The 23,019-nt window shown below is 43.6% G+C and overlaps 1 protein-coding gene across 3 annotated transcripts; it reads right to left on the bottom strand.

Annotated features, from left to right (window-relative positions):
* Nucleotides 1-292: 292 nt before the first annotated feature.
* tmem260 (transmembrane protein 260) lies at nt 293-18,108 on the bottom strand. Of its 3 annotated transcripts, XM_049740556.1 has the most exons (17): nt 17,959-18,108; nt 17,766-17,790; nt 14,877-14,908; nt 13,637-13,788; nt 6,587-6,764; nt 6,405-6,518; nt 6,163-6,342; nt 6,055-6,095; nt 5,089-5,175; nt 4,504-4,612; nt 4,255-4,427; nt 3,483-3,654; nt 3,233-3,372; nt 2,648-2,824; nt 1,862-1,915; nt 1,561-1,645; nt 293-1,408 (listed from the first exon to the last, which is right to left on the bottom strand). In XM_049740556.1, the coding sequence occupies exons 4-17, from the start codon at nt 13,735-13,737 to the stop codon at nt 1,148-1,150; spliced, it is 1,872 nt and encodes a 623-aa protein (XP_049596513.1). In that variant the 5' UTR covers nt 13,738-13,788; nt 14,877-14,908; nt 17,766-17,790; nt 17,959-18,108; the 3' UTR covers nt 293-1,147. The 3 variants fall into 3 exon arrangements, with proteins under 3 accessions (XP_049596513.1, XP_049596512.1, XP_049596514.1); XM_049740555.1 differs by having other exon boundaries at nt 17,766-18,108; XM_049740557.2 differs by lacking the exons at nt 13,637-13,788; nt 14,877-14,908; nt 17,766-17,790; nt 17,959-18,108 and adding an exon at nt 7,340-7,551.
* Between the last annotated feature and the right edge of the window lie 4,911 nt (nt 18,109-23,019).

Below are 23,019 nucleotides of genomic sequence, written 5' to 3'. Positions count from 1 at the left end.
GGAGCTCTTATCTCCTCAGACGCCCCACATTCCAGCGTTGTCGTGGCTCCCTGCCTGCATCCTCGGTCACGGCGATTCCACGGGTTCCCGCAATCCTCGGCAGCTTGCTGATTTAGGGTGGGCAACTGACTCTCAGAGAAAGCAGTAGCGAGAGGGGAGAAGAGGAGAGGACGGGGTGAGGGCGGAAGAGAGACAAGTAAAGTAAAAACAGAAAGTGGGCAGAAGACAACAAAAGCCTGAATCGCACAACTTGTGATGTCACAAATGTGGTGGGCAACAATGACACAAAGTCTTCTCTGGTCCCCATTTCTTTATTAAACCTATAGAAACAACTTTGGACACAAAAGGTAAAAAAATATAGTGAAACAACCACAACCTACATTGTAGAAAATCACCAACTACCATTGTTTCCTTAACAATGTCAAGATTATTCTGAACAAAATGCACTGGGGTCTCCAGTGGGACATCAACATTTGGGTTCTTCTCAGGAAGCCATTTCTGGATGTATGGGACATGAGAAGAACTCTGTTTGAGATCTACGCATGTCCGCACACATGCAGAAATTTTTTAAAAACGAACAGACACGTGTGCGTACACGCACTTTAAAAGGGTCTCTGGCATTGTGACATTTCATTTAAATCCATGAAGGATTACAGGCCTCCCGTTAGGACAGAAGAGTAAAGGAGGGGAGGGGGGGGGCACCTAATCGAATCCATTAGTTTTAAACATTTAAAAGACCATCTAAGATAGACTGATGGATGGACAGGGGGATGGGTGGCGAGTGCCGGGACTGGGTGGCACAGTGCAAGTCTGTCCTAGATTAAACAGCTGCTCTAATCCCCCATTTCGGCCCCCAAATTGGGTTTCCCTCAATCTTGTCATCCTAATGTGCAAGGGGGAAAAAAAAAACTGAAGTGGAGCGTCGGCCAAGGCAAAAATAATCAGTACATTAAAAGCTGCGTGAGTAGGAGGGGGGGTGATCAAGATGTAACGATAAAGCAATCAAGTGGGAGGGTCAATGGGGGACAAACTTGATTGGGGTCATACGAGGCTTCCTGTAGTCCAGCTATTCGGGTTTAGTTCATCCAACGTGGCACAAAAAAAACACTTTTACCTTCATACCTTCTGGGCGTCAGGTCAAAACCTGTCAGGTGGTTTGCTTGAGGCTCTGGCGGTGCCGATCTCTTTCTTTCAACAGGTGGGCAACGGCTGAGCGTATGGCGGGCGCCTGCGGGTCTGCGGGTTCTTTGTCCAAGTAGAGACTAAAGTGCTGGATGCTGCAGGTCAGCAGGACGTCTAGACCGTATCCTTGGTGACCTGAGCGGAGGAGCCTCTCACAGGCCAGTGCCAGGTTCTTGTCCCAATTTGAAGGGTAGTTGGAGTAGGACTCCACAAGAGCCTTATACAGCTGCAAGCAGACATAGTGGGACTATTATAAAAGCAGATGTTTTTACCATTATGCAATATTTCCAGGAAGTGGCATTTAAATCTGTCTGCTATTATAATAATATTAAAAAAAATGCATTATTAATGTAGAAGCACTGTTAATGTTATACTCACAGTGTAAGAGAGCTCAAAGAGGTCAGATTTGCCCTCTCCCTGCATCCTCTCAGCCAGGTCAAAGAGAAAGAAAGCTGTCTTCATCCTGAAACAAAGCGCTTAGGATCAGGGCTAAGTGCTGGCTGGATGGATGGATGGATGAACGGATGGATGACATCACTTCGATAGAGTGATTTATGGAGATGTAAAATAGAATGCACATATACTGAAGATGCTCGACCACACAAGACCGGTTTCTGGAGATGTTCTAGCAAGTACAGCATGCAAAGTGAATATTTTAAGTAAGACAGTTTGAGTGTACCTGGCTTGCCACATCTCCTCATTAGCCACACGCTCCCAGGATGCAGAGTGGAAACTGGGAGTGGAAACAAAAACAAATATTTATCTAAAAAGCTTCAAGCAGTAACACTTAATGAATCCAAATGTGAATATATTGTTGTGCATGGTCTGGAGCGCTGAACAAATGTTTAGCGCATCAACTTTAAATGACGGAGCAACAATGGCAGCTTGCACATTCGACATGGAGTAAAACCACATTTGCCTTTTTCCACTTGAAGATTGTAAGCACTTGACCTCTTCTTCAAAAGAATATTTTAGCAAGGTCCCGGTGCAGATATTTATTTAGCTGGTGGGCATCACGCTTGTCGTGAGAGTGCGGGAAATAATGTCACAGTATTCAGCCGTGGATATCCGAGTGAATGAGGGGCTGCTGGCAAGCGAGACCGAATATGTAGCTCTGACTAATTCCACTTTTGACACAGTTATTGACAAAACGCAATTTGAAACTCATTATTTTCCATCTTCACTTTCATTTCAAATGGCTGAGAGCCTAATGTCTATGCTCTGCTTGAATTCACAAAGAAAGCAGATCACAGCATGGAGAACAGAGCACAGCCAAGCTCCACGAGGACGACCGAGAAGCAAACAGATCTGCATCCTTGGATTCAATGCGCCATGTTTACTTATCTGTCTGAATGACAAATGTGAAAATGAGAAATAAAACCCAAGAAATGGAAATTGCACTTGTTTTTCATAACAAATTCATCGGGATGTCTTTCCAAAGGGACGCATTATTTTCGTTGCTTACTGGTTGTGTGGCTCGCTCCAGTTGTAAAGATTGTGTGTGTGATTGGCCCACTCTTTCGGGTGAAACTGTCTCTGAGCAGCCACCAAGAAGTCACACACACCAAAGGGCCAGCGGGAGAAACTACGAGCCCAGCTCGGGTCTCCGGTGGGCAGCCCGATACAGGCAAACACGTGCCTCCTGCAGAAAATGAAATAGAGTGCAATTAACCCCTTTTGCCCTCATCTGAGATAATACAAGTAGGTTAGATTTAGAGACTTCCATCTTAGACCAGGTGCTCCGACCCCTGGGGGTTAAAACCCCTGTGCGCTGTTGCCCTCCAGAGAGGTTATCCTTTTTTGCCTAGCAAATACTGCCCCCTGGTGGACTTGGTATTAACCAGTCTCATCTCAGTTTCAGAACAGAGCCAAGAGACTGTTTAACAAAATCAAGCAGATTAGCGACTAGATTCATCAAAGTCCTTTTAAAGACTCAACATACCTATGTGCTTATCTTCACCCGGCGTTTAGCGCTGGGTCAACAATTCCACTGCCTAATGAGATCACCTACTGCTCTGTTGGACCGTTTTAGCATTCATTTGTGACTCACTGGGAGTTGTGGATTAGAAATTGCTCCAGATTGAAGATGTCTTTCTCCTCGGAGTGCGTTGAGTCCCACTGGCCGCCGGGAAAATGCACCCCAGGGAGGTGCGGTCCCAGTTTTCTTACATACCAACTGTACGTCATCATCTTGAGAAAAGAAAGAGACAATTTTTGTTTGTTTATAATGACAAAAATAGGATGGGGAGTTTTTTTATGGTGAATGGTGGAAACTTGATCAAAGATAGTGAGGCTCTGACCTCCTGGTCGACCAGACGCACATCAGGCCGTACATCAAGACAATAATGCAGGTAGCGGAGGGAGTTCCCCGGCAGATCTCCTCTGGTCAGGATGATGGAGTTTGTTGGGAAGGACGCTAAAAGCTCCCTGCCGAAGCGTTCCACCACGCCGTTGCTGCTCTGATCACACTCCCTAACATAAAAACAGCAGCTTTGTTTACTTGCATCAAAGAAGGACTAAGTGTGCACCTTCACCTCCGTTCCATACGTGATACTGTAGAAAAGAAAGACGGCATGTTTGCTTGGGAGCGCGCTTACAAGGTGCTCCGAGGGTAGGTTGTCAGTGCACCCCCACCCGCCACGCCCCTTCGCCTGTGTACAGCTGCCTATCTAATCGTGAGCAGACAGGTATGATGGGTATGACAGCGCAGGCCATGCTCTCCTCTTGATCAAAGCCGCTCAGTGATGGCTGTCTGGCACGCCTCTGCACCTCGCCGGTGTAATCTGCCGCCTCGGACAGCTAACATCTCAGGCTGAGCTCAGCGAGTGGAATCTATGTGCTAACCGTGCCTCTCTTTAGCCCTTACCACGAGGTGAGCGGAGAGAAACCTGACATGTTCATACCGCGGGTCTGAAGCACGGAGTAGAAACAAATCGGGTTGACTCAAGGAAAAACTTATGCGCGGGGATTTTAACAGGCATGAGAGAGGACTTTTTATTTTTCACCCTTTTCTTTTCGCTTTAACTTTTCTCTACTGAGGTAACTTGGGATGCTGGGAAATGTAGAACTCACCTATGATTCGTGTGAATCATGTGTGCAAGTAGTGCCATGGTGAGGACCCAGGACGTGGTCTTCCAAAAACCGCCATGGCCGAGCCACCTCTCAAGCCTCGTGAGGGTCAGACTGAAGCCGAGGCCAGCCAGAACACACACGACAGCGTCACCCTGAATCCAAAAACGCTCCACCTGCAGCACACAGAGTGATGTCTGCAGTTAGATCAAATGTAAAGTTTCCTAGATCATTGCAAAAAAAAAATCTTACCACTCCAAACAATAAAGGTCGACTGATGTCCAAATTTGCCCTCCAAGCAAAAAACAGCGAGTAGATGAGCAGCATGGAAATCAACAGCCAGCACACGGAGCAATACTTTCTGGAAAACAAAAAAAAGAAACACTTCGGGAGAAAAACTGATTTTTTATTGAAATATGAGTGAGTCGGCAATTCAGCTTGCTAAGCGGGACATTTTCTTCGAGTGGCCTGAGTCATTAGGATCTGGCGCCAAACTCTGAATCATTTACTCATTACAGCTTAGTTGTAGACTGAAGTAAAAATAAAAAATAAATAAAACAAAAATGTAGTCAGTTGGGTTTCACAAACAACCTGGTCACAAAATGTATCATACAGTAATTGAAATTCCATTCAATCACATCCATTATTAGCTCAACTCGGATTAGCATGATCTTAATTTTGCATCCCATTGCATGATCTTGCACTTCTTCTAGTGAACGTCAACTCCATAAAATCATTTACTTGGGGATGCAAATTTAAAAACTGCATTTTTTTTTCTTAACCTGAGAGCAATTCATGTTTTCCGTTCGAGTTAGACAATTTGCACCTTCATCCTACCTATTCATGGAGGACAGAAGGAGGCCTAATCCCGCCAGAGCTATGACAGGAAGAGAAAGGTCTGCCAGGCAGTGGTCCAACTGGGCCCTACAAATACACAAGCAAGCAAACACGATGAGCATGCGGTCTGCTCATCCTGTGACAGAACTCAAGGACACCAATTACCAAATCCTTGCCGTCCCCCTATCAAAACAAACTCCTTGGACTGTGCGCTCCTCCTTTCAAACTGATTGACAGATTCGAATGACAGTGTCACGCGCCCCCCTCCGCGCTGCCCCGTCCTCTCTTCTCAGCTCTTGTCAGTCACTGAGCGTTTTTCTCCGAGCACGCTGATAGTTTCCTGCCTCTTGCTTAATACCCATCTCGATTTGACAGCTTATTGAGTCTCTATATCTCCCAATGTACACTATGTGTGAGTGTGTGCTTGCGAGTGGTTGTGTCAGCTTCTCCAGTGGGTTTACGTCTCCAGTGCGACATGCCTGTCATGTTCGCCTCTCTTCCCCATTTTGAAGGTGCGCTTGTCCATCAAGCGACGGGGGTGAGGAGTAGTGGAGGGTGCCTGGCAGAGGGATACTGGATGGGGGGGGCAGCGGCAATGGGGGGCCTTAAGATACACAGGCACCCCCATTCCATCAGCTGGAGAAAGATATGAAGAGTGGAATGGAATTTTTTTTTTTTTTTTTCCAGGGCTGTTGCAGCGTCTGTCATCACAGCTCGTCACGCTTTAAACAGCAGTGCTGAGTGATCATTTCAAACTGCTGGTGAAACAAAACAGTGATTTGGCCCTCTAAGAAGGTTCAGTTGTGCTTGGATGGGAGAGAGTAAAAGAACAAAAGCTTGTGAAAGAGACAGGGATGGGATGTGGAAATGATGGAGATCCGAGAACAAGTTGGTGCGGTTGGACCAGAACCAGTTAAAAGGGTACGTCTGACTAAACCATGGCTGCAAAAAGAAGAAAAAAATTACCTAAGTAATGACGTCAGGTTTACAGAGCTCTGCGTCTTTGCCTGCAAACACAACCAAACTCATCACACCAGAGAACAACAAAGGTCAAATAGAGCAAGCAACTCTCACCAGACTGAAGGTACCATATTCAGCTCTGAGTAGGTGGGTTAGCAGGCCTGATATGGTGGTCTGGTCCCCCCAGCTCCAACGGGCCGAGTTCACGTAGCAGGAGATAGGCAGGAAGATGTAGGGCAGAAAACCCAGCAGGAAGCACGTTCCCATTGACATGAGGCTACGTAGGGACAGTTCCTGTCAAGGCAGATTTGCAATCAAGGATGGTATTGGAAGAGAATGAAGAACTTCCGGCTTACCCTGTGTGAGTGAAGTCTGTAGAAGACCCACGGGATGACTGTAAGTACATAGACCACCAGGGTATGCTGGTTGCACAGTCCCAGCCCGCAGCAAAGCGCCCCCCACTGTGAATGCTAGCACAAAAAAAGTCCGGTATGACATTGGGAAGACATTTCAACAATAAATTGGAACATCTAATTACCTTTCGCCTCTCAGATGCATTCTTGGCCGAGTGAAAGCTGGCGGTAGAGAAGAAGAGCAACCCAGTGAAAAGATTGTTGAGGGTGAAAACCTCCGCAACCATTGACCACTGCCAAGTCAGCCTGGAAACGGCAAAGACGCCTCCAGCCAGGGCTGCGCCAGGACCAGGACCGACCAACCTGTTTGGGGTGGAAGACCTTGATCACATAAAGAAAGCAATGACCATAAAATATCAAATCACTATTGGGTTTTTTTTTTGTTTTGTTTTCTTACATAAAATAAAATCAAAACTAACCTCTTTGGATCTTTGGAACCATTTTCTGTCAAATTCACATTGCCATTGTTTAAAGTGCCTATAATTAACTCCAAATGAAGTTCAAGTTGGCTTTTTCTGAAAATTATTTTTGCATTCTAGCAGAAGCCGGAAGATTTTGCTGACTTATTTGGAACTGTTCATATATTCTCCCTTTACCCAATTTTCCGACATTGCATTTTTTTGTTTGTTTACATGGCATGTCTGGGATATATACAGCATTTTCGTGCGGACACACATTCTAAACATGTTTACGAGATTTTTTTTCTGGTTTTATATACGCTGGCCTAAATTTTTGCCCCTTTTTCTCAGTTTCACATTAAACATATGCAGCCAAAAACCCCACAACTTACCCAGACTCTTTGCATTCCAATTTATTCATCACAAACAAGACCCAGAAAAACATTTTGTGAATTGGCCCAAATGAGAAATATAACCCACCAGCACGCCTTCTCAAAGAAGCCAGTTGATCTCAAACAGACCGTCCTGAAAAACGCTGTGGTGGTGATAGCACTTTATCCTCAGCTTCTTAAATATAAAGTGTGCACAAAAGTTTTCTCCTTCCTCCTCTCCTGTAATGTCTCCATCCCCTTTGCTGTAATTGAAGCAAACTTGGCCTAATCTGTCATACGCTAAGACCCACCACTTACTAAAATGAGAGACAGAGAGGGAAGAGAGAGAGGTGACAAATGATGGAGGGGGAGAAGAGGAGGGGGGGGGCAAAATAGTGCAGTCAAATGTGTGTTAAAGGGTTGCGCCGGATGAAGGAGGAACTAAAGCAGGAAAAAAAGTTCAAACAGAGAGAAAAAGAGAGGGGGGGAAAGGAGCAGCCCGGTCCCCTGCACGCTGGCTCGGAAATATGAGCGGGCTCGACAATTAGGGAAGTCAGGCAGTATGGCCCTTTCCACCATTGTGTGGAGTGGCTTAGAGTCCTCATCAGCCTATCAGCTAACTGACAGGCAGAGAGCTGCTCTATTCAGCGCGGCAGATACAAGCTGCAGGCCAAACGGCTGCCAGGTCCCTTATGACCCCACAATCCCTTGCCGGTGACAGCTTCAAGCTCCATAGCAAATTAGGCGCTCTCACATTACAATCGCAGAAGACAGATTCCATTAACGGTATCTGAAATTGAGTAGAGAGCAGGCCCGTTATCAGACCTGACTCATAAGCACCGCCATTAATCAGAAGGCATGATACCATTTATACATTTCCAGCGCTCTGCCTGCCGCTGTGATAGTCAGCCACAAAAGGCCTGATGAGACTTAGGCGAGGGGAACAATGGTGCTTTCTGAGGAAAGCGCGCTAAATCGAAGGGAAAAAAGAGAGGGGGGGGGGGGGGGAAAATCTTGCTTGCTGACTACTTCCCCCTTTTTTCTTGGGCTTTCTTTTCCTTCACTATTTTTTGTGTTCGCTGTAAGGCGAGCTTGCGAATGTGTGTGCGAAAGGGCGGGGGGGGGGGGGGGGGCACAGCGTGTTGATGGGGCGTCTCGGCGCGAGTCTTAATAAGAGATAGCGCCGTCTTCCCTCGCCGCCCCGCTCCAGGAATTAGTTGTAACTTGAAGCCGGGATGAAGGTGGCGAGGGCAAACGGGGGACCCCTGCACACACAAGTTTACCTCCCTGCTTGACAATTAACCCAAAGCTCACACTCCTAGCAGGGGGGGGGGGGTTCTTTTTGTACGAGTGTAGAACAGTCAGGGGGGTCCATGGACACAGTTATTACAACAAGTCAGTTCTGGCTTCTTAAGCCCCACCTGATAGATATGCAGCACTTGTCACATATTCAGACACACATCTTCTACTACTTTATTCTCACTGGGTGGCTGACAAATCGTTCTGTTAGAAGTTGACAGTCCGTTGGAGCCTAGCTGTAAATGACCCGCCAGTCTACGTGGGACCACCTGGGTCCACGTCTGCCTCTCTACAGCTTATTCTCCAGCCCTGCCGGATATAACAGGACACACTGACACTAGAGAGGTCGCATTTACTGTTATCGCCGTTCTCTGTAGAACAGGATGCCTGTTGTGTAGAAATGCTGTGGCTCGGACACAAAGGCCTGGTTGGAATGTGGCAGAAGAACAATCCAGCTAAGATTCCTCGCTGCCAAAATGTCGGCATCCTCACCTGGTGGGCAATTAACCTCTTTGACAAGACATGATGACAATGTCAATGTTAATTACCAGTGGTCTAGTTTTTAATAGTCCCCCATTTGAAGAATATTTTCTATAAATGAGAAAGATGAAAGGTAAATACATATATAAGAAATGACAATAGTACAACAGGCTTTGGTAAGCAGTGTCCCCTTCAAGGACTCCACAAAGGCGCAGTAAAACCACTTTGAAGTGTCAAAATGGGACCTGCCTCATTTACCAGCGAAGCTCTCGCTACACAGTGTGCACTCGAGACGTGCCAGCAGCGGCAGTCGTCTGTGCTAAATAACGACACACAAAAGCGTACAGCAGCCCTGTGCACTGAATGCCACATCACAATGGAGCTCGGTCGGGGCAGCCAGCGATACACGCCACCTCGGGGACCAGACAATAAATACCACAAATGTGCCGTCGCAGATCAGCGCCGCGCTGTACTCGACCGAGTGCTTTTTGCGGGAGTGCTGGAAAGGAATCACACATTCCTGAGGAGGGGAAGCAACCCGTAGAGAAGGTGGCCTGCGATGGACGCTTCCAGCTGGCCCTCGATGACACCCTCGGGGGCTCTACACTGGCCAGCGTAAGAGGCTGGGTACTTAGGAGCTATTATCATAGAGAGCGTTTCAATGCTTTGAACTTTAAAGCCAAATTGCAATTGATATACTGTCTTCTTCTTTTCCTTTCATGAAAAATGCAATGCTAGTGGCAAATATGTTGCTATTGTAATAGAATTGTTCAAAGAAACTAAAGAGAAGAGAGAGTTCAGTATCATGCATTGTTAAAATGTAGACTCTTACAAATCCAGTAAAAAAATAAATAAATAAATAAAAAATCTGCTTCTCAATGAAACAGTTTGTGAAACATCTTAAGTCACAGGTGTCAAACTCAAGGCCCGGGGTCCAAATACGGCCCGCCACATCATTTTATGTGGCCCGCGAAGACAAATTGTGCATCAAATTCGTGTCATTACTAGAATTGCAAATTGTCTTCACTTTTAATATCTTTTTTTTTATATATATTTGACCAGTTTTTACTCGTCTGACTTGAAAATGAGTTATTTGTCAGTTTGTTTTGTGGCTTATACTGTATATAATATGAGGTGCTCATACATTTATTTGGGTTGACATTCATAAAGGACCTCCAAAAGAAGCTATGACTACAATGCGGCCCGCGAAAAAAATGAGTTTGACACCCGTCTTAAGTAACCAAGTCATCACTAATAATAATTTAACAATTGACGACAACAATATTGTCCGTGCGTTATGCGTCACTATAACCTTTTTCAAATAAAGCACAACCGAATGTGGCATGCCACGACCCAATTTTAGAGCAATTACCAAAACAAACCCCCCTCCCTCATCCCGAGGATGCAGTTTTCTCCACAAGCGAGGAAAATAAATGAAGGGACGCCGACTGCCACTCAGACACCTCTCCTCCAGGAAGCGCTCCAGTGCTCATAGCGCGTATAAAATTAATCAACACAATTCTGCTCAAACAATGCAGCCACTGACATGACAATTTCTCCCGCAATGCAATCATAATCTCAACCCAACACACAAAAATTACAGGAGCAAGGGGGGGAAGCAATTTACACACATGCAAAAAAAAAAAATCATGTTTATGCAATTTACTGACATCCATTTTTCTTGCTGCTTTTCCACCAGTCATTAAGCACACAGCAGTGATACATAAATGTTGCCGTATAGATGGCATTAACTCATCGTGGCTGAACTGTAATTGCCGAGTCTGATCCATCTCCATGCCGGGTGCCTTATTAAGACTGCCTGTGGTGGTTGAGGAAATGTAATATTGACGTCCGAGACAGACACAATCTCAGGCCTAAGGGTGAAAAGGACTATTAAACTGGCGCTGTATTCTGCTGTCTATCTGGCCCTCCTCCTCTCTATCCCCATTCTGTAGCCAGTAATGAGGAAATAACATCTTCATTAGGCATCTGTTTAACTGTATTAGAGAAGGAGTCCTGGGGGAACTATTGGTCATGCTGATGGTGGTGGTGGGGTATTAGAACGCAATATAACACACGAGATAGAGTGAAAATAAAACAACATCCAGATTTTGGCTCTGACACAGAGTCAAGCAAGACCAAGGAACCATCTCAACCACACTCACCCTCCTGCTACCTGAGTTATCAACAGAGCCTCTCATCCAAAGGATAGAAGAAGGACCGACATGTTTGCTGTGCTTATTATGTAATCGCGATCAAGCTAAAAAATGCTGATGTTCGAGTGTTCCAGGGTTGTTTTTCTCCTCTGAAGGCTGTCAGCACGCTAACGTGTCTGCTCCTGGTTTCTCGGGATAAGCTCAGGAATGGGGAGAGATCCCTCTAAGGTAGTGGGAGATACAGAGCAGCTTTAGCAGATAAAGTGTGAAACGAGAGCGAGCGCAGAATACAGAGCCGTCTGGATTATCCCGTTATGAAGGGTGCATTCCTCTGGAGTCTGAGGCCCGTCGCATTCCGCGGGCCGAGTGTTTTTCCTCGGTGAGCCTCCCAGTGCAATCGATAGCAATTATCATTATGTGCGCCATCCTCAAAGGCTTGTCAGGCCATAGTGTGAAAACATACCAAGACGTGCAATTTGACCATCAAACCGCATGATCAAGGCAAGAGAAGCAATTGGAATTGACAAATCAAAGGGAAGTGTTACATTTCTACATTTGCCCAAGCAAAGTGCCTTCCAGTTCCAAAGCTATGAATGCACAAACCCCCGTCATGATAAACGCAGCGATCCAGTCGACTCGTTTAAATTGATACTTCAAACGTTTGGCTAGATTTCAGATAAATGTGCTATTCGAACGGAGACAGAATGCCTTCAAATTTTCATTTGAGGGCGTAAAATTATTATTTGTTTGTGAGGGAATGAATTGAGCAACTCATCTAATTAACGCTACGACACTTACCGACCGATCTACAAACTCAATCGAGGTCCTGAATAGACAAAAACCTTTTATGCTTTTTAAATTTGTATTTTTTTTTCCACATTGAGTTTATAGATTACGTTACGTTCACACTTAACAGCTTATGCTATGTGAGTGTTTGCTTTGGCTGAGGTCCTTGCTACCCATCAAGCTCTAGTTGAGGTAGAGTGGGACGGGATGTTTTCATAATGACTTTTCACTTTGCCATAATCCAAAATTCAATCTAAATCCCCAGAGATTACAAACAGGGCTATAGTTAACATGCACGCTGTGAGCCAAAATGCTCCCAGACAGCATGGATATTTCTGGCCTGGAAGTAACCGCCTCTCAACGTCTGGCCAAAAGCAACTTCCAGTCCTCCAACTGAATAGAAAGTCATGAATGGCATTAAAGCTGTGGGGTCATCCAAAATAAAAACAACGAATGGTGCAGTGTGCTCAATTTTTTTTTTTTTTTTATATTTTGGTTTGTTATATATTACAACCATGTCCAAACTACAAAAATGCAGATTGTTAATGTTTCAAGTCTCAAATTAAATAATTGCACGTTACTTCCCATCAAAGGGGAATCAAATAATGCACTTTGGATATTAACAAACTGCAACGACATCTTCTTAAGCACAGACTAAATTGTAATTTAAACATGCATTTAACTCGTTACGCTTATTTTGTACCTGTTATAATATTAGGATAAATTCACTTTCTAATTGGACATAACACAATTTACTGTATTTTCAAGTGTAGTATTTCAAAAAAATGTTTCCAGCACATATGGGGATTTGCTTTCTAATTTAATAAACTATAATTAAAAAAAATAATGATAGTTTAATAAACTATTTGATTACTAAAAAAAATAATAAAACTGCTGGCTTGTTTATAAAGTACTAACTAAAATCATGAAGCCCATATTATTCTGCTATTTATTTTACAAATTATTGACCAATCCAAAGTGTACACACACGACCAAAAAGTATCATCATGTGCAGGAGAGTGAGGCAAGTTATAAGAGAGGGCAGGACAGCGTTTGTGATGGTGTTCCTTTTTCGACCCAGGAGGCAAGAAGCGGCAGATTAGAAATCGTGCCATGTCAGGATTGGGTGCACGCTGGGCAACGCGGGGGGTCGCAGGAATACAGAGATGTGATGGTGTGGGGGGGGTTGGAGGGCATGATAATTGTGATATACATACACACACACCAGCTAGCGCTAACTCGCAACGGGTGGCTGATGGGTAAACAGGCTGGGCAGGGTTGTGGCAGGGGGAGGGCAGCACCAGCTCTGCTCCTGAATGCTGATCAGAGGATTAGGGACATCAGCACCAGGCTGTCAGGACCCCAAAATGCCACTCTGTGCCTCACACTGCATCCAGATGTAAGAAGAAAAAAAAAAGTAGTGCAAGAATGTCAACACTAACCCTTCAATCAATTTCCTGTGTGCATATTTGTCCAGTGATGTTATTACGCATTGGCCTTTTCAGATGTGGGAGGAGTTCAAACCAAAATGTGTCCGTGAAATTTAAAAAAATAATAATTTCAAGAAATATGTGGTAAAAAATGTTTTTAAATAAGCGAATTTTATTTAATAAATCTCAAATATACTAAAATGAATGAACTTTCAACAGATCTTAATTTGAGACAAGCTACAAGGGTCTGCCTACCTGCATACAGTCATGCAGAGGGTGCCACATGCCAGTGCCCCCAGCACGCTGCTCATGAGGTTGACGCTGTGAGCTGGTGAAAGTGTCGGCAGGAGACGCATAGTCAGGTGAGATAGTAGCGTGAAGATCGGGTATCCGGGCGGATGGGCCACCTAGACAAAATTGTTACAAAGTTCACTTTCATATTGTTTCATACATTTGTGAACAGGTTAGGTGGAATCCAAACTGAACGACACCAAATGAAACTCCCTCCTTGCACTCTTCACTTGTCTTTCCTTGGCCTCTTCCCAAGGACAGTGCGACTCCCGAGAGCACGCCGCACAACACGTGATCTTCGCCCGCCCCAGCCCCCCCCAAAACCACCTCCGAGCCGCAGTCCTTCTCGTCTGGGGGGATCTCAGCAATCACAGCAATTAGCCGCTAAGTCTCCTTTGCCCAGATAAGGGCTCAGTCATTAAAGACAGATTCATTTCCTGGCACTGATAACATGAGTCACACTGGCAGAAGAGAAAGGAGCAGCGCTTCATCTGAAGACATTGCGGAAAGGTGAGTTTGACTACTTTGTCGGTCAATGTTGGAAGAACATGGCGTACTTGAAAACTACGAAGGTCAGAGAACATCGTGAACTTGAGTTCAAAAGAATGACAGCACAGATTCAATTTTAGGATAGCTGAGAGAAGAAAAAAAAAAAAAGTCGGGTGCCGAAATGGAAGAAGCTCTTGGGATGAAAACGGGCAGCCTGGGGCACAGGGGTGGCCTACGAGGCCTTTGGGAGGCCCGTGAAGCAGCCGGGCAGGCCACACGGACTGCAGCCCTAACGGCAGGATTACTGGCATAGTGACACCGACACAGCCTCCCTAAAAGGATCACAGCGGCGTAATAAAGTTTATTAAATAATAAAACTTATTATAACTGTTAACCCGATTTAGTTCATTCTTTGCGGCTTACACACATACAAAAAAGAGGGGTGGATATAATAAGCCTTATACCGTACATAAGGCAAAGCCTACAAAAGCCATCGCCTTACTATTGACTTTAATTGGATTTGAAAAACGGGTTGCAAATTATAGCATTCTCTACTTGCAACTTGGTAAAATAAGTGTAAAGAGAAGAAGGGGGGGGGGGGGAACCTGTGGACTGAAACTGAATTAATCTGCTTTCTGCCCATGCTTAATTAAACTTGCTTAATGCTTCTAAGAGTTAATGAGTGAATTGATTAAACAATAGCGCTAATACTTACCCCCAGCTCACAGGCAGTGGTGATCAGCTCTCCTGTGGAAGAGAATGGGGGAGGAAATTAATGTAAACCCAATAATTATTATTAAGAGACAAGTCTGCTCCCAAAGTTTTCCCAAATCAAATACTTGCACTGGGGTTTTGCATTAATTTGCTAGGATCAAAACCTGCAAATCTTCCCAGTGTGACATTTCCTAAGCGGCACGCTCATTCTCTTCAGCGCTTGCCTCTCCCCTGACGCCTCCCCCTCCCTTCCTTGGCACGCACGTACACACAAGCCATTAGACACCCTCTCCGATGCACTGTCACACATATGCTGATCTGAGAAGAATGCTTCCGGTCCCATCCTCCCCGTGCGTCGGGGTCTTTCTTCTGCCACTCTCTGCCAGTGTCTCAGTGTCGCCTTCAGTCCGTTGGGCACAAACAGAAAAAAAGGCGACGCCGCTGACAGTCACAGAATGAGGTAAGCTGCAAAAAGGAGAGTCGGCTGCACAATTTCTTGACAAGCTCTGTGTGAGGCACAACACAGAATGAAAGGAGACCCCCCCCCCCCCCCACTCCTAAAAGCTATTTGAGCAAGCTTTAATGTAGCTGGGCACAAACCCATTTGTGCCAGAATACACCCAGAGCGTTTCAAATTATGCTGATTTCTCACCCAGTGTTTATATCTCCCACTCATGAAAATTGAAATTTGGTTCAGATTAAGTGACACTGATAAAGGTTGGGGTTCAAGACAGCCCCCTCTACTGGCACGAGAGAGAAAGTGCCATTAAATTCAAGAATGTCCTCAAAACCAATTTTGCATTATACAGAATGGAAAATGAATTCATTTGTTCCTGGAGCAAATTGTCACCGTCACTTGGCCTTTTTTTCGTTGTGAAGGTGTTCTGATCAGGGTTTTATGCAGAAAATTCTGATCCAAATCATCCATAAGTGATATTGCGTAATACTGATTCCATTAGCTTACACGCGTGACTAATGATTAATTTAATAATCAATCAATCTGCTTCTTTATTACCTGATTAATAAAATGTACATAAAAACGTTATTTCCAAATTTCCAATCCTTTATTATCCACAAAAAGAGCATTATTTATTTTTATTTGATGAGTTTGTGTAAGCAGCTGGACTAATATACTGTAGTTGTGTTTGTGGCTGTTGTGAGGGCATCACAAAATAAAAAAACAAAGAGAAGAAAATTGTTAATCACAAATGTTCATAATTACTTGCTGACCTCTAATGCATTGCATTATCCAAACATGAACATATCGACATATAAGCAGTCAAAAAGGGCGATGGCACACTGAACGACGCTCATATTTTTGCAAGCTTACTGTTACAGTGATTTAAAGCCAACAATCGGTGCCACACGAGGATCCCTAACTCTTATCAGTCTAATGGAGCATGAAGTCAGAACTCCACCTGCACAGCTTAAACACTTTCCAGCTCCATTTCACTTGGCACGAGCAGCCAGCTACTTGCCACCGTTTCCACATTTTCTTGTCCTTCGTCAGCTTCTCATTTTCCCTGAGCGCCGCCTCCCCCTTCAACATAAATCAAACAGAGTGAGCAAAAGCATCTCACGGTGAGGCAGTTCTGCAGTCAGTCTCTCTCCAAAAATGGAAGATATTGACTCAACGGGGGAGCAGCGAGGTTGCCAAGAGTCTTTGTGATAGTGGAGCATGGGCACCCACACCGGTCTTCCCGTAATCCCCATCATTTCCACACTCCACATTCCTAGACAACAGTGTGCCCGCGGGGCTGTGCTCAAACTTCTCCAGGGCACATCACACCTAAAGAGATTAGGACACGGAGACGGAGACCTGGGGAATTCAGCTGGCACTATCAGAGCGGGCATCCTGCACCGTCCCTAAACACTGTGGAGAAGGGGCTGGCCATTTTTTTCCAAAGCACCCCCCCTTACCCACAACACCGTTTAACCATCCTCATTCATGAGAGCAGCCAGGCTACTCGGCGCTCTCTCCTCATCGTTCCGCATTCATATCTGGCTCAGCTTTTCATGCGCTTGCGATATGCAAACGTGCGTTTCTTCTTGCAACTTGTGCGCCAGACCGCTGCTAAGCGAACAAGCAGCAGAAGCATTCATTTGGCCAATTTAAAAGTCTGTAAGTTGACTATCTCCATTAAACACTCTCTGCAAATGTGCAAGCTATTCTTTCACAAACTGCATTACAGAGAATGTTGGAAGAAACATTGGCCTACATCATGTAAAATCTAGGGGAGTTGTATATAGTCCATACAGAACATATAGTACACCCGTGTCAAACTCAAGGCCCGGGGGCCAGATATGGCCCGCCACATCATTTTATGTGGCCCGCGAAGACAAATTGTGCATCAAATTCATATGTCAATATTAAAATTACTAATTGTTTTCACTTTTAAAAAATAGATCTATTGTTAGCAATTTTTATTACCATTCATATTTTTAAAATATGTTAACAGTTTTTCTTAGTCTCTGTTTTGAAAACTAGTTATTCAGCTAGTCATTCACTAGTTTGTTGAGTACCGTACACTATATATAATTTGAGACATTCAGACATTTATTTGGGTTGGCAATTTCAATGGCCCTTCGAAGGAAACCATGACTATGATGCAGCCCGCAACAAAAATAAGTTTGACACCCCTGATATAGTATGTTCACATATACATAATAACAAACGTGTTTCATTGAGGACAAAACGCACAGATTGCAAAGTCACTCTAAAAATATGTGTGAGAAAATCCATCTATTATATAATTAAATTCAAATTGCGTGTTTCCCTGACAGATCCCATGTGCAGCTCAAAAACGTGTCATGCGAGCGACTCCCCAAAAACAAAACAAACCCACGTGACTCAAAGCAAGGAAGCTTGCAGACTAGCATTAGCACCAACCTGAATCTCCACCGGGGACTGTCTTCTGCACACACGGCACATAGAGAGCAAGCACACAGGCGATGGTTGCACCAGTTAATATCCAGCTCGTCTTCTGCTCTGCAGCCATTCTTGTTTGGTTTGCATGAATTTACGCCGACTCTTTTCCCTCGGAAGATAACGTGAAACAATTAGCGATCCATGCTGTACTTACACGCAGGAATGCAGCAGTGCGACTCCGTTTATTTGAAATGTATAACTCTTAACGAGTTTAATGCATTTAATACAAAATGCAAACACAATGTGAAGGACTGAAGACTTAACGTGTCCCTAAATTGAATCTGTTCATTTCCTGGTACGTAACCGCGCCAGAGAATAAAGTCTCGCGAGACTACCGCAAGTTTGATTTTATACTCGTTTTAAATATTTCAGTCTATACAAAATCAATCATAATATAAGACAAGTTAAAAATAGTATTGCAATTAAAAAATGATTTTAGAAGCACTTTCATATTTGTAATTATAAATACATTTTATCCCTCTTGACACGTTGTAGGACAAATTAAGCACAGTACTTTAAAAATAACGCCAAAAGAAAACTTTTTATTATATAGTTTTAGATTATTTGCAAATTAATTAAATATATATATTGTTTTGGCCCACAGTGACACTAGGAGGCTAAAAGGGTGTCGAATTTTGTGATGGTTAAATTTGCAACAGGTCCCAGTGACCCATATTTTTGGTACGCCCTGAAACAAGCATTATAAAGGGGTTAACTTTTAAACAAACGTTTTTGTCATGCTTTTAATTGATAGATATTAATTCTGAACTCTGAGTGGTGTACATGGCACAATATATTTTATGTTTTTGCAAAGTATTGATTGCTTCTATAACTGCAATATATTTGCAGTGGTATTAATAGGGAGATTAAGTCGGTAAATCACCATTGAAGGCCCAGATAGCAAATTCGGGGCCCACCACTGGTATTGGATCGCCATCCTTAAATGTCTCCATATTGTGACCGTATTTCGCAGGTTGAAGGGTTACTGTAATAAAGATATGGCCCCATTGAACTGATAATAATCCCCGCCCACTATAAATGAGTCTGATCCGTCAGTAAATTGAGCCCTTGGTGAGGTGGAGTGGTGTCAGCACCTATAGCCAACTCTCCAATGGCAGCCTAATCCTCGCTTCTCGCTCGCTGCCACCCTCACCGTCTAATCAGCCTCCAACACACACACACACGCGTATGCTTGGCCTTCCTCGCACTCAGCCATCTCTTCAGTGTGATGTCACAGCTAATCCATGCGTGGTTATCCGCTGGGCTGCAGTGCTGGCTGGCAAAGGGATGTGGGGAGGAATTTGGGGGTGAGGGGGGGGTCTAATCAGGCACGTCATAAAGTCTTCTTTCCATGCACACTTCTGGTACACTATGCATAAAACGACATTCAAGCCCCAAAACACATGCGGACATTGCGTGTTAATATGTACACATTATTTAGGCTGGGAATAGAAGCTAAAACTATAAAAGCATGATATAGTCTCATTATTAGAGCGTCTGGTGGATTAAACCTACTCTCCTCCTAATGTGGCCTTTTTATTGGCAGCTTGTCCAAAAAGAGGAATTACCTAAAGTGCCTCCATCCATATGGCACTAAGTTATTAATACACATTAGTTGACTGTAATAGCTATGGAATTCATTATAGTTTCAGATTAAATGAGATTATGTGTACACATGTTACATACATAATCCATTTTGGGATGCCGGTTGACCTTTCAGCTGAGAATTTTGCGGCAGATGTGCTAACCACGACTATCGTGACCTGAGAGGAGTACATGAATAAAATCTATGAAAAAAAATCAGCCTGCCTAATTGTGAACCGCGCCTAAGGGAAAACAACCAATCAGAGACAGCAGGCCTGATTGACGTGGGAGGTGTCAATCATTTCTCATCTCGGCCTCACGCTGACCTGTTGTCATGTTACCCCAGAGAAGCGCCTGAGTTAAAATGTCTTCACACAACCATGAAGATACATGTGTAGTATTTTGATCTCTCCAATGAAGAAACACCTCCATGTTGGCTACTGATGTCTACTGTACAACACACAAAATAACACACAGACACACACGCATACACAAGCAAGTGGCTTAAAGGGCGGCGGAGAAAGGATGAGTGAAATTCAATCTATCAGATTTAGCATTTTCCTCAGTTACCTCATATCTGTTTTAATCTTACCATAAGCATCCTTGAAATGAGGTGTAATCCACTTAAGCCCTTTTTTGAATGTGCTTCACAGCCACATTGCAGCCATTCATAACCCCACAAACATTCATACCCCTGCAAGACACATAGAACATAGAATTTCATATTTATATTGGCTCATATGTTATTTAAAATATTATGGTGATACATCCACGCGCCTCATACACACAATTTAGAGCGAGTTAAAATCTTTTTGGGTGCTCACCTTTCCCTCCCCTTCACCCTGGGTTGTGGGTTTAGGCTGTGCCTCCGGTCGTCATGGCAACAAAAGTCAGCCTCATCATTGACCCAGTGTTAGACATGGAATTCCGGCATATACACCATTTGCTATGAACAAATTCACCTAATGATGAATTTTCTCTAAGATCTTTGCACTAAAACACATTTATCTGTCTTTAGGTGGTTCCAAAGCTTATAGGAAAGTAGTAATTGGTGTCAAAGATGTACACCCCAATGCAATGTCTAATGGGAATGGAATGCAACACATTTGTGGCAATTTCCAGAATAGAGAATCGTGAAATAGGCAAATATGCATGTACCTAAACAAATTGTGAATCGTATTTTGCTGCATGCCCTAATGAAGTGTCCCAAGGTTTCGAATGGGCCCGCGTGTCTTCAGAGAGATTACTTCTCCTCTGTGATCTATTTCTCATTACAACATGCAGGGGACTCAAACACATCTAATAACAGGGTGGACTGCTGTTCCTTTGTAACATGCGGCTACCTAAATGATCCCGAGTGAGATAGATGACGAGGATAAAGCGAGCTGTAATCGGCATCTCGCACAATGGAACATAATGGTCCAAAGAGGGACAACATAGAGCGCTCATGCTCTCATGGCCCCAAGCAGCACACCTACTAGAGAGCAATTAAAATGAGAGGATTCAATTTGGTCAAGCAACAGGAATCTCAGATAAATCGGATATCTCGTTTCCCAGCAGAGGACAGTCCCTCACGCCGAGTATGGTGTTTGATATATTATTTGGAAGAACCAGCTGGTTATTGACAGGGTGTGTAAAACAACCCCCTTCCCGAATTATGATTAGCACAATAATTTCAGTGGGAGACAAACAGGAGGGAGGAAAACATTCACCACACGGGAGCAATACATTTACTTTTGAACTGATCAAGATTTAATTAGCACCAACTCCATAATTAAAGCAACATGTTTGGATAATGGCCATATGAGTAATTGTACAATAAACATAATTCCAAATTTTTATTTATTTATTGCCATATCTTCACCATGCATTAAATCAGAAAGGCGAGAGTCATTGATTGCTACAAAGTGTGGGGATAAAACGGTTCAAATATTTTTTTTATTATATTATTGTCTGTTCTTACAGTATTTATGGGTAAAATATTTATGAGTGACATTTTTCTTATGAAAAACATTAAAACGATTGTTGCTTTGGGGGGGGATCAGTAATCGATTGATTGCATTTCAATTCATTCATTTGAGATACGAGTATGCTCACGGAATAGTTTAAACTCCATCTTAAGTTACTGCTGTAGTGTAGTTAGGAAGTTATTCTTTTACGTACCGCTAGTAGGCGCCCGTACAACACAGACGATCACAATGAGGCTCACCAGTCACAGTTTGTTTACAGTGAAACGCGTTATTGTGCGTAACGTCATGTGAGGCTTCATTTTAACATGTTGGAAATTTTTTTTTTAAATGCACAGCATGTTTGTCTGCAAAAGGACTTTTGTTCATTTTAGAAAGGAGAAATAACAGCAAATGCAATAGCACTAATAACATAATTTATTTTAAGTCTGGTTGACTTCCCCTCTGATACTTTCCTGCAGTAGGATGAGTGCAAAAGGTTGACAGCCAGAAACCTGAGCACCCTTTGTGAATTACTGTAATAGCAGTGCTGCAAATTAAGAGCAGTATAAAGTAGCGCAGCATAAGAGAGGTTAATTGGGATCATGAAGGTGATGCTGCTCGTGCTATATCATCCAAAGCAGCGTCACTAAAGCACGTGAACCTTGCTTTTATCATCAAGAAAGAAGTGTTGCATCAATCCACTTTATTTGCATAACAGTGGCCCGCTTAAGGGAGCCACTGACGGAGAGATAGAAATTAGCATGCTGTCACCTTCTGTCATAAAAAAAAAAAAAACCTTGGAGGGGGGAAAAAAACGTATAAACGCAGGAGCGTTAATTAGGAAGCCAGGAATCCCACTGACATAGGGTGTATTTCATTTCAAATTCTCACGTTCCCTTATTATGGAGGACAGATGAAATCACGTGACTGACGGGCCTATGTCAGCATTGAACCATATCCATCTATAACCTCCATTTGAACCCCATTACCGCAATGTAATTTGGTACAAGAGGGTTCCCAGCTTCACGCACAATAAAAACAGGGAAAAAAAGAAAAGAAAAAAAACTCCAAGCTCTGCAAAAGACAACCACAGAGTACTAGACCAAACCAAACTTTGGGCCAGCACTTCTCACAATTGTGAGGCAGACATAACACTATGGATTAATAACATTTAGTAAAATAGAGATAAAATAAAGCAACATGCTTGATAAAACAGACATAAACAAACAACTACACCTCTTGCTAATTGAGCCGACTCAGCTCTCTTAAATTAAACACTGCTCCGTTTGTAATCAAAACACCCAAAATATATTTCTCAGCAGTGATACAGCGACAGCAGACACCTTGCAGCGATGCCCATGTTCTTCATTGTTGGGAAAACAGTGCCCCCTTGTGGCTCAAACTGGATACACCAAGTAATGCAGCTCATCCAATTATTCTCTACGGTAAATTTTAAGATGCGCTTGATACAAGATAAAAAGAGCTGATACGACATGGAATGTGACTAAAACAGCCTTCAAGAAAATGCTGCCTCTTATCTCCCAAAATTCATTTTGGCAATGAAGATCCCAAGGAAATACACAAGAGGAAAATGATGAAACATGTATGCAAGTGTGCGCAACCATGTGGTACACAAATACTCCGTTTTTAAAATTCTTTAAACAAAAATTCCCATCCAGTGT

This window comes from Syngnathus scovelli, chromosome 14 (assembly GCF_024217435.2).
Source record: "Syngnathus scovelli strain Florida chromosome 14, RoL_Ssco_1.2, whole genome shotgun sequence".
Taxonomy (NCBI): domain Eukaryota; kingdom Metazoa; phylum Chordata; class Actinopteri; order Syngnathiformes; family Syngnathidae; genus Syngnathus; species Syngnathus scovelli.
This window is presented reverse-complemented; position numbering and strand designations above follow the sequence as displayed.

Bases quoted from the DNA above. Each gene is read 5' to 3' on its own strand.
- tmem260 (XM_049740555.1), bottom strand. From the start codon at position 17,874: ATGGCTGCAGAGCAGAAGACGAGCTGGATATTAACTGGTGCAACCATC. The intron at 6,765-13,636 runs GTAGGCAGACCC...CACCCCAAACAG, and splicing joins CTCTGCATGACTGTATGCAG to GTTGGTCGGTCCTGGTCCTG. The intron at 6,343-6,404 runs GTAAGCCGGAAG...CTGCCTTGACAG, and splicing joins ACAGACTTCACTCACACAGG to GAACTGTCCCTACGTAGCCT.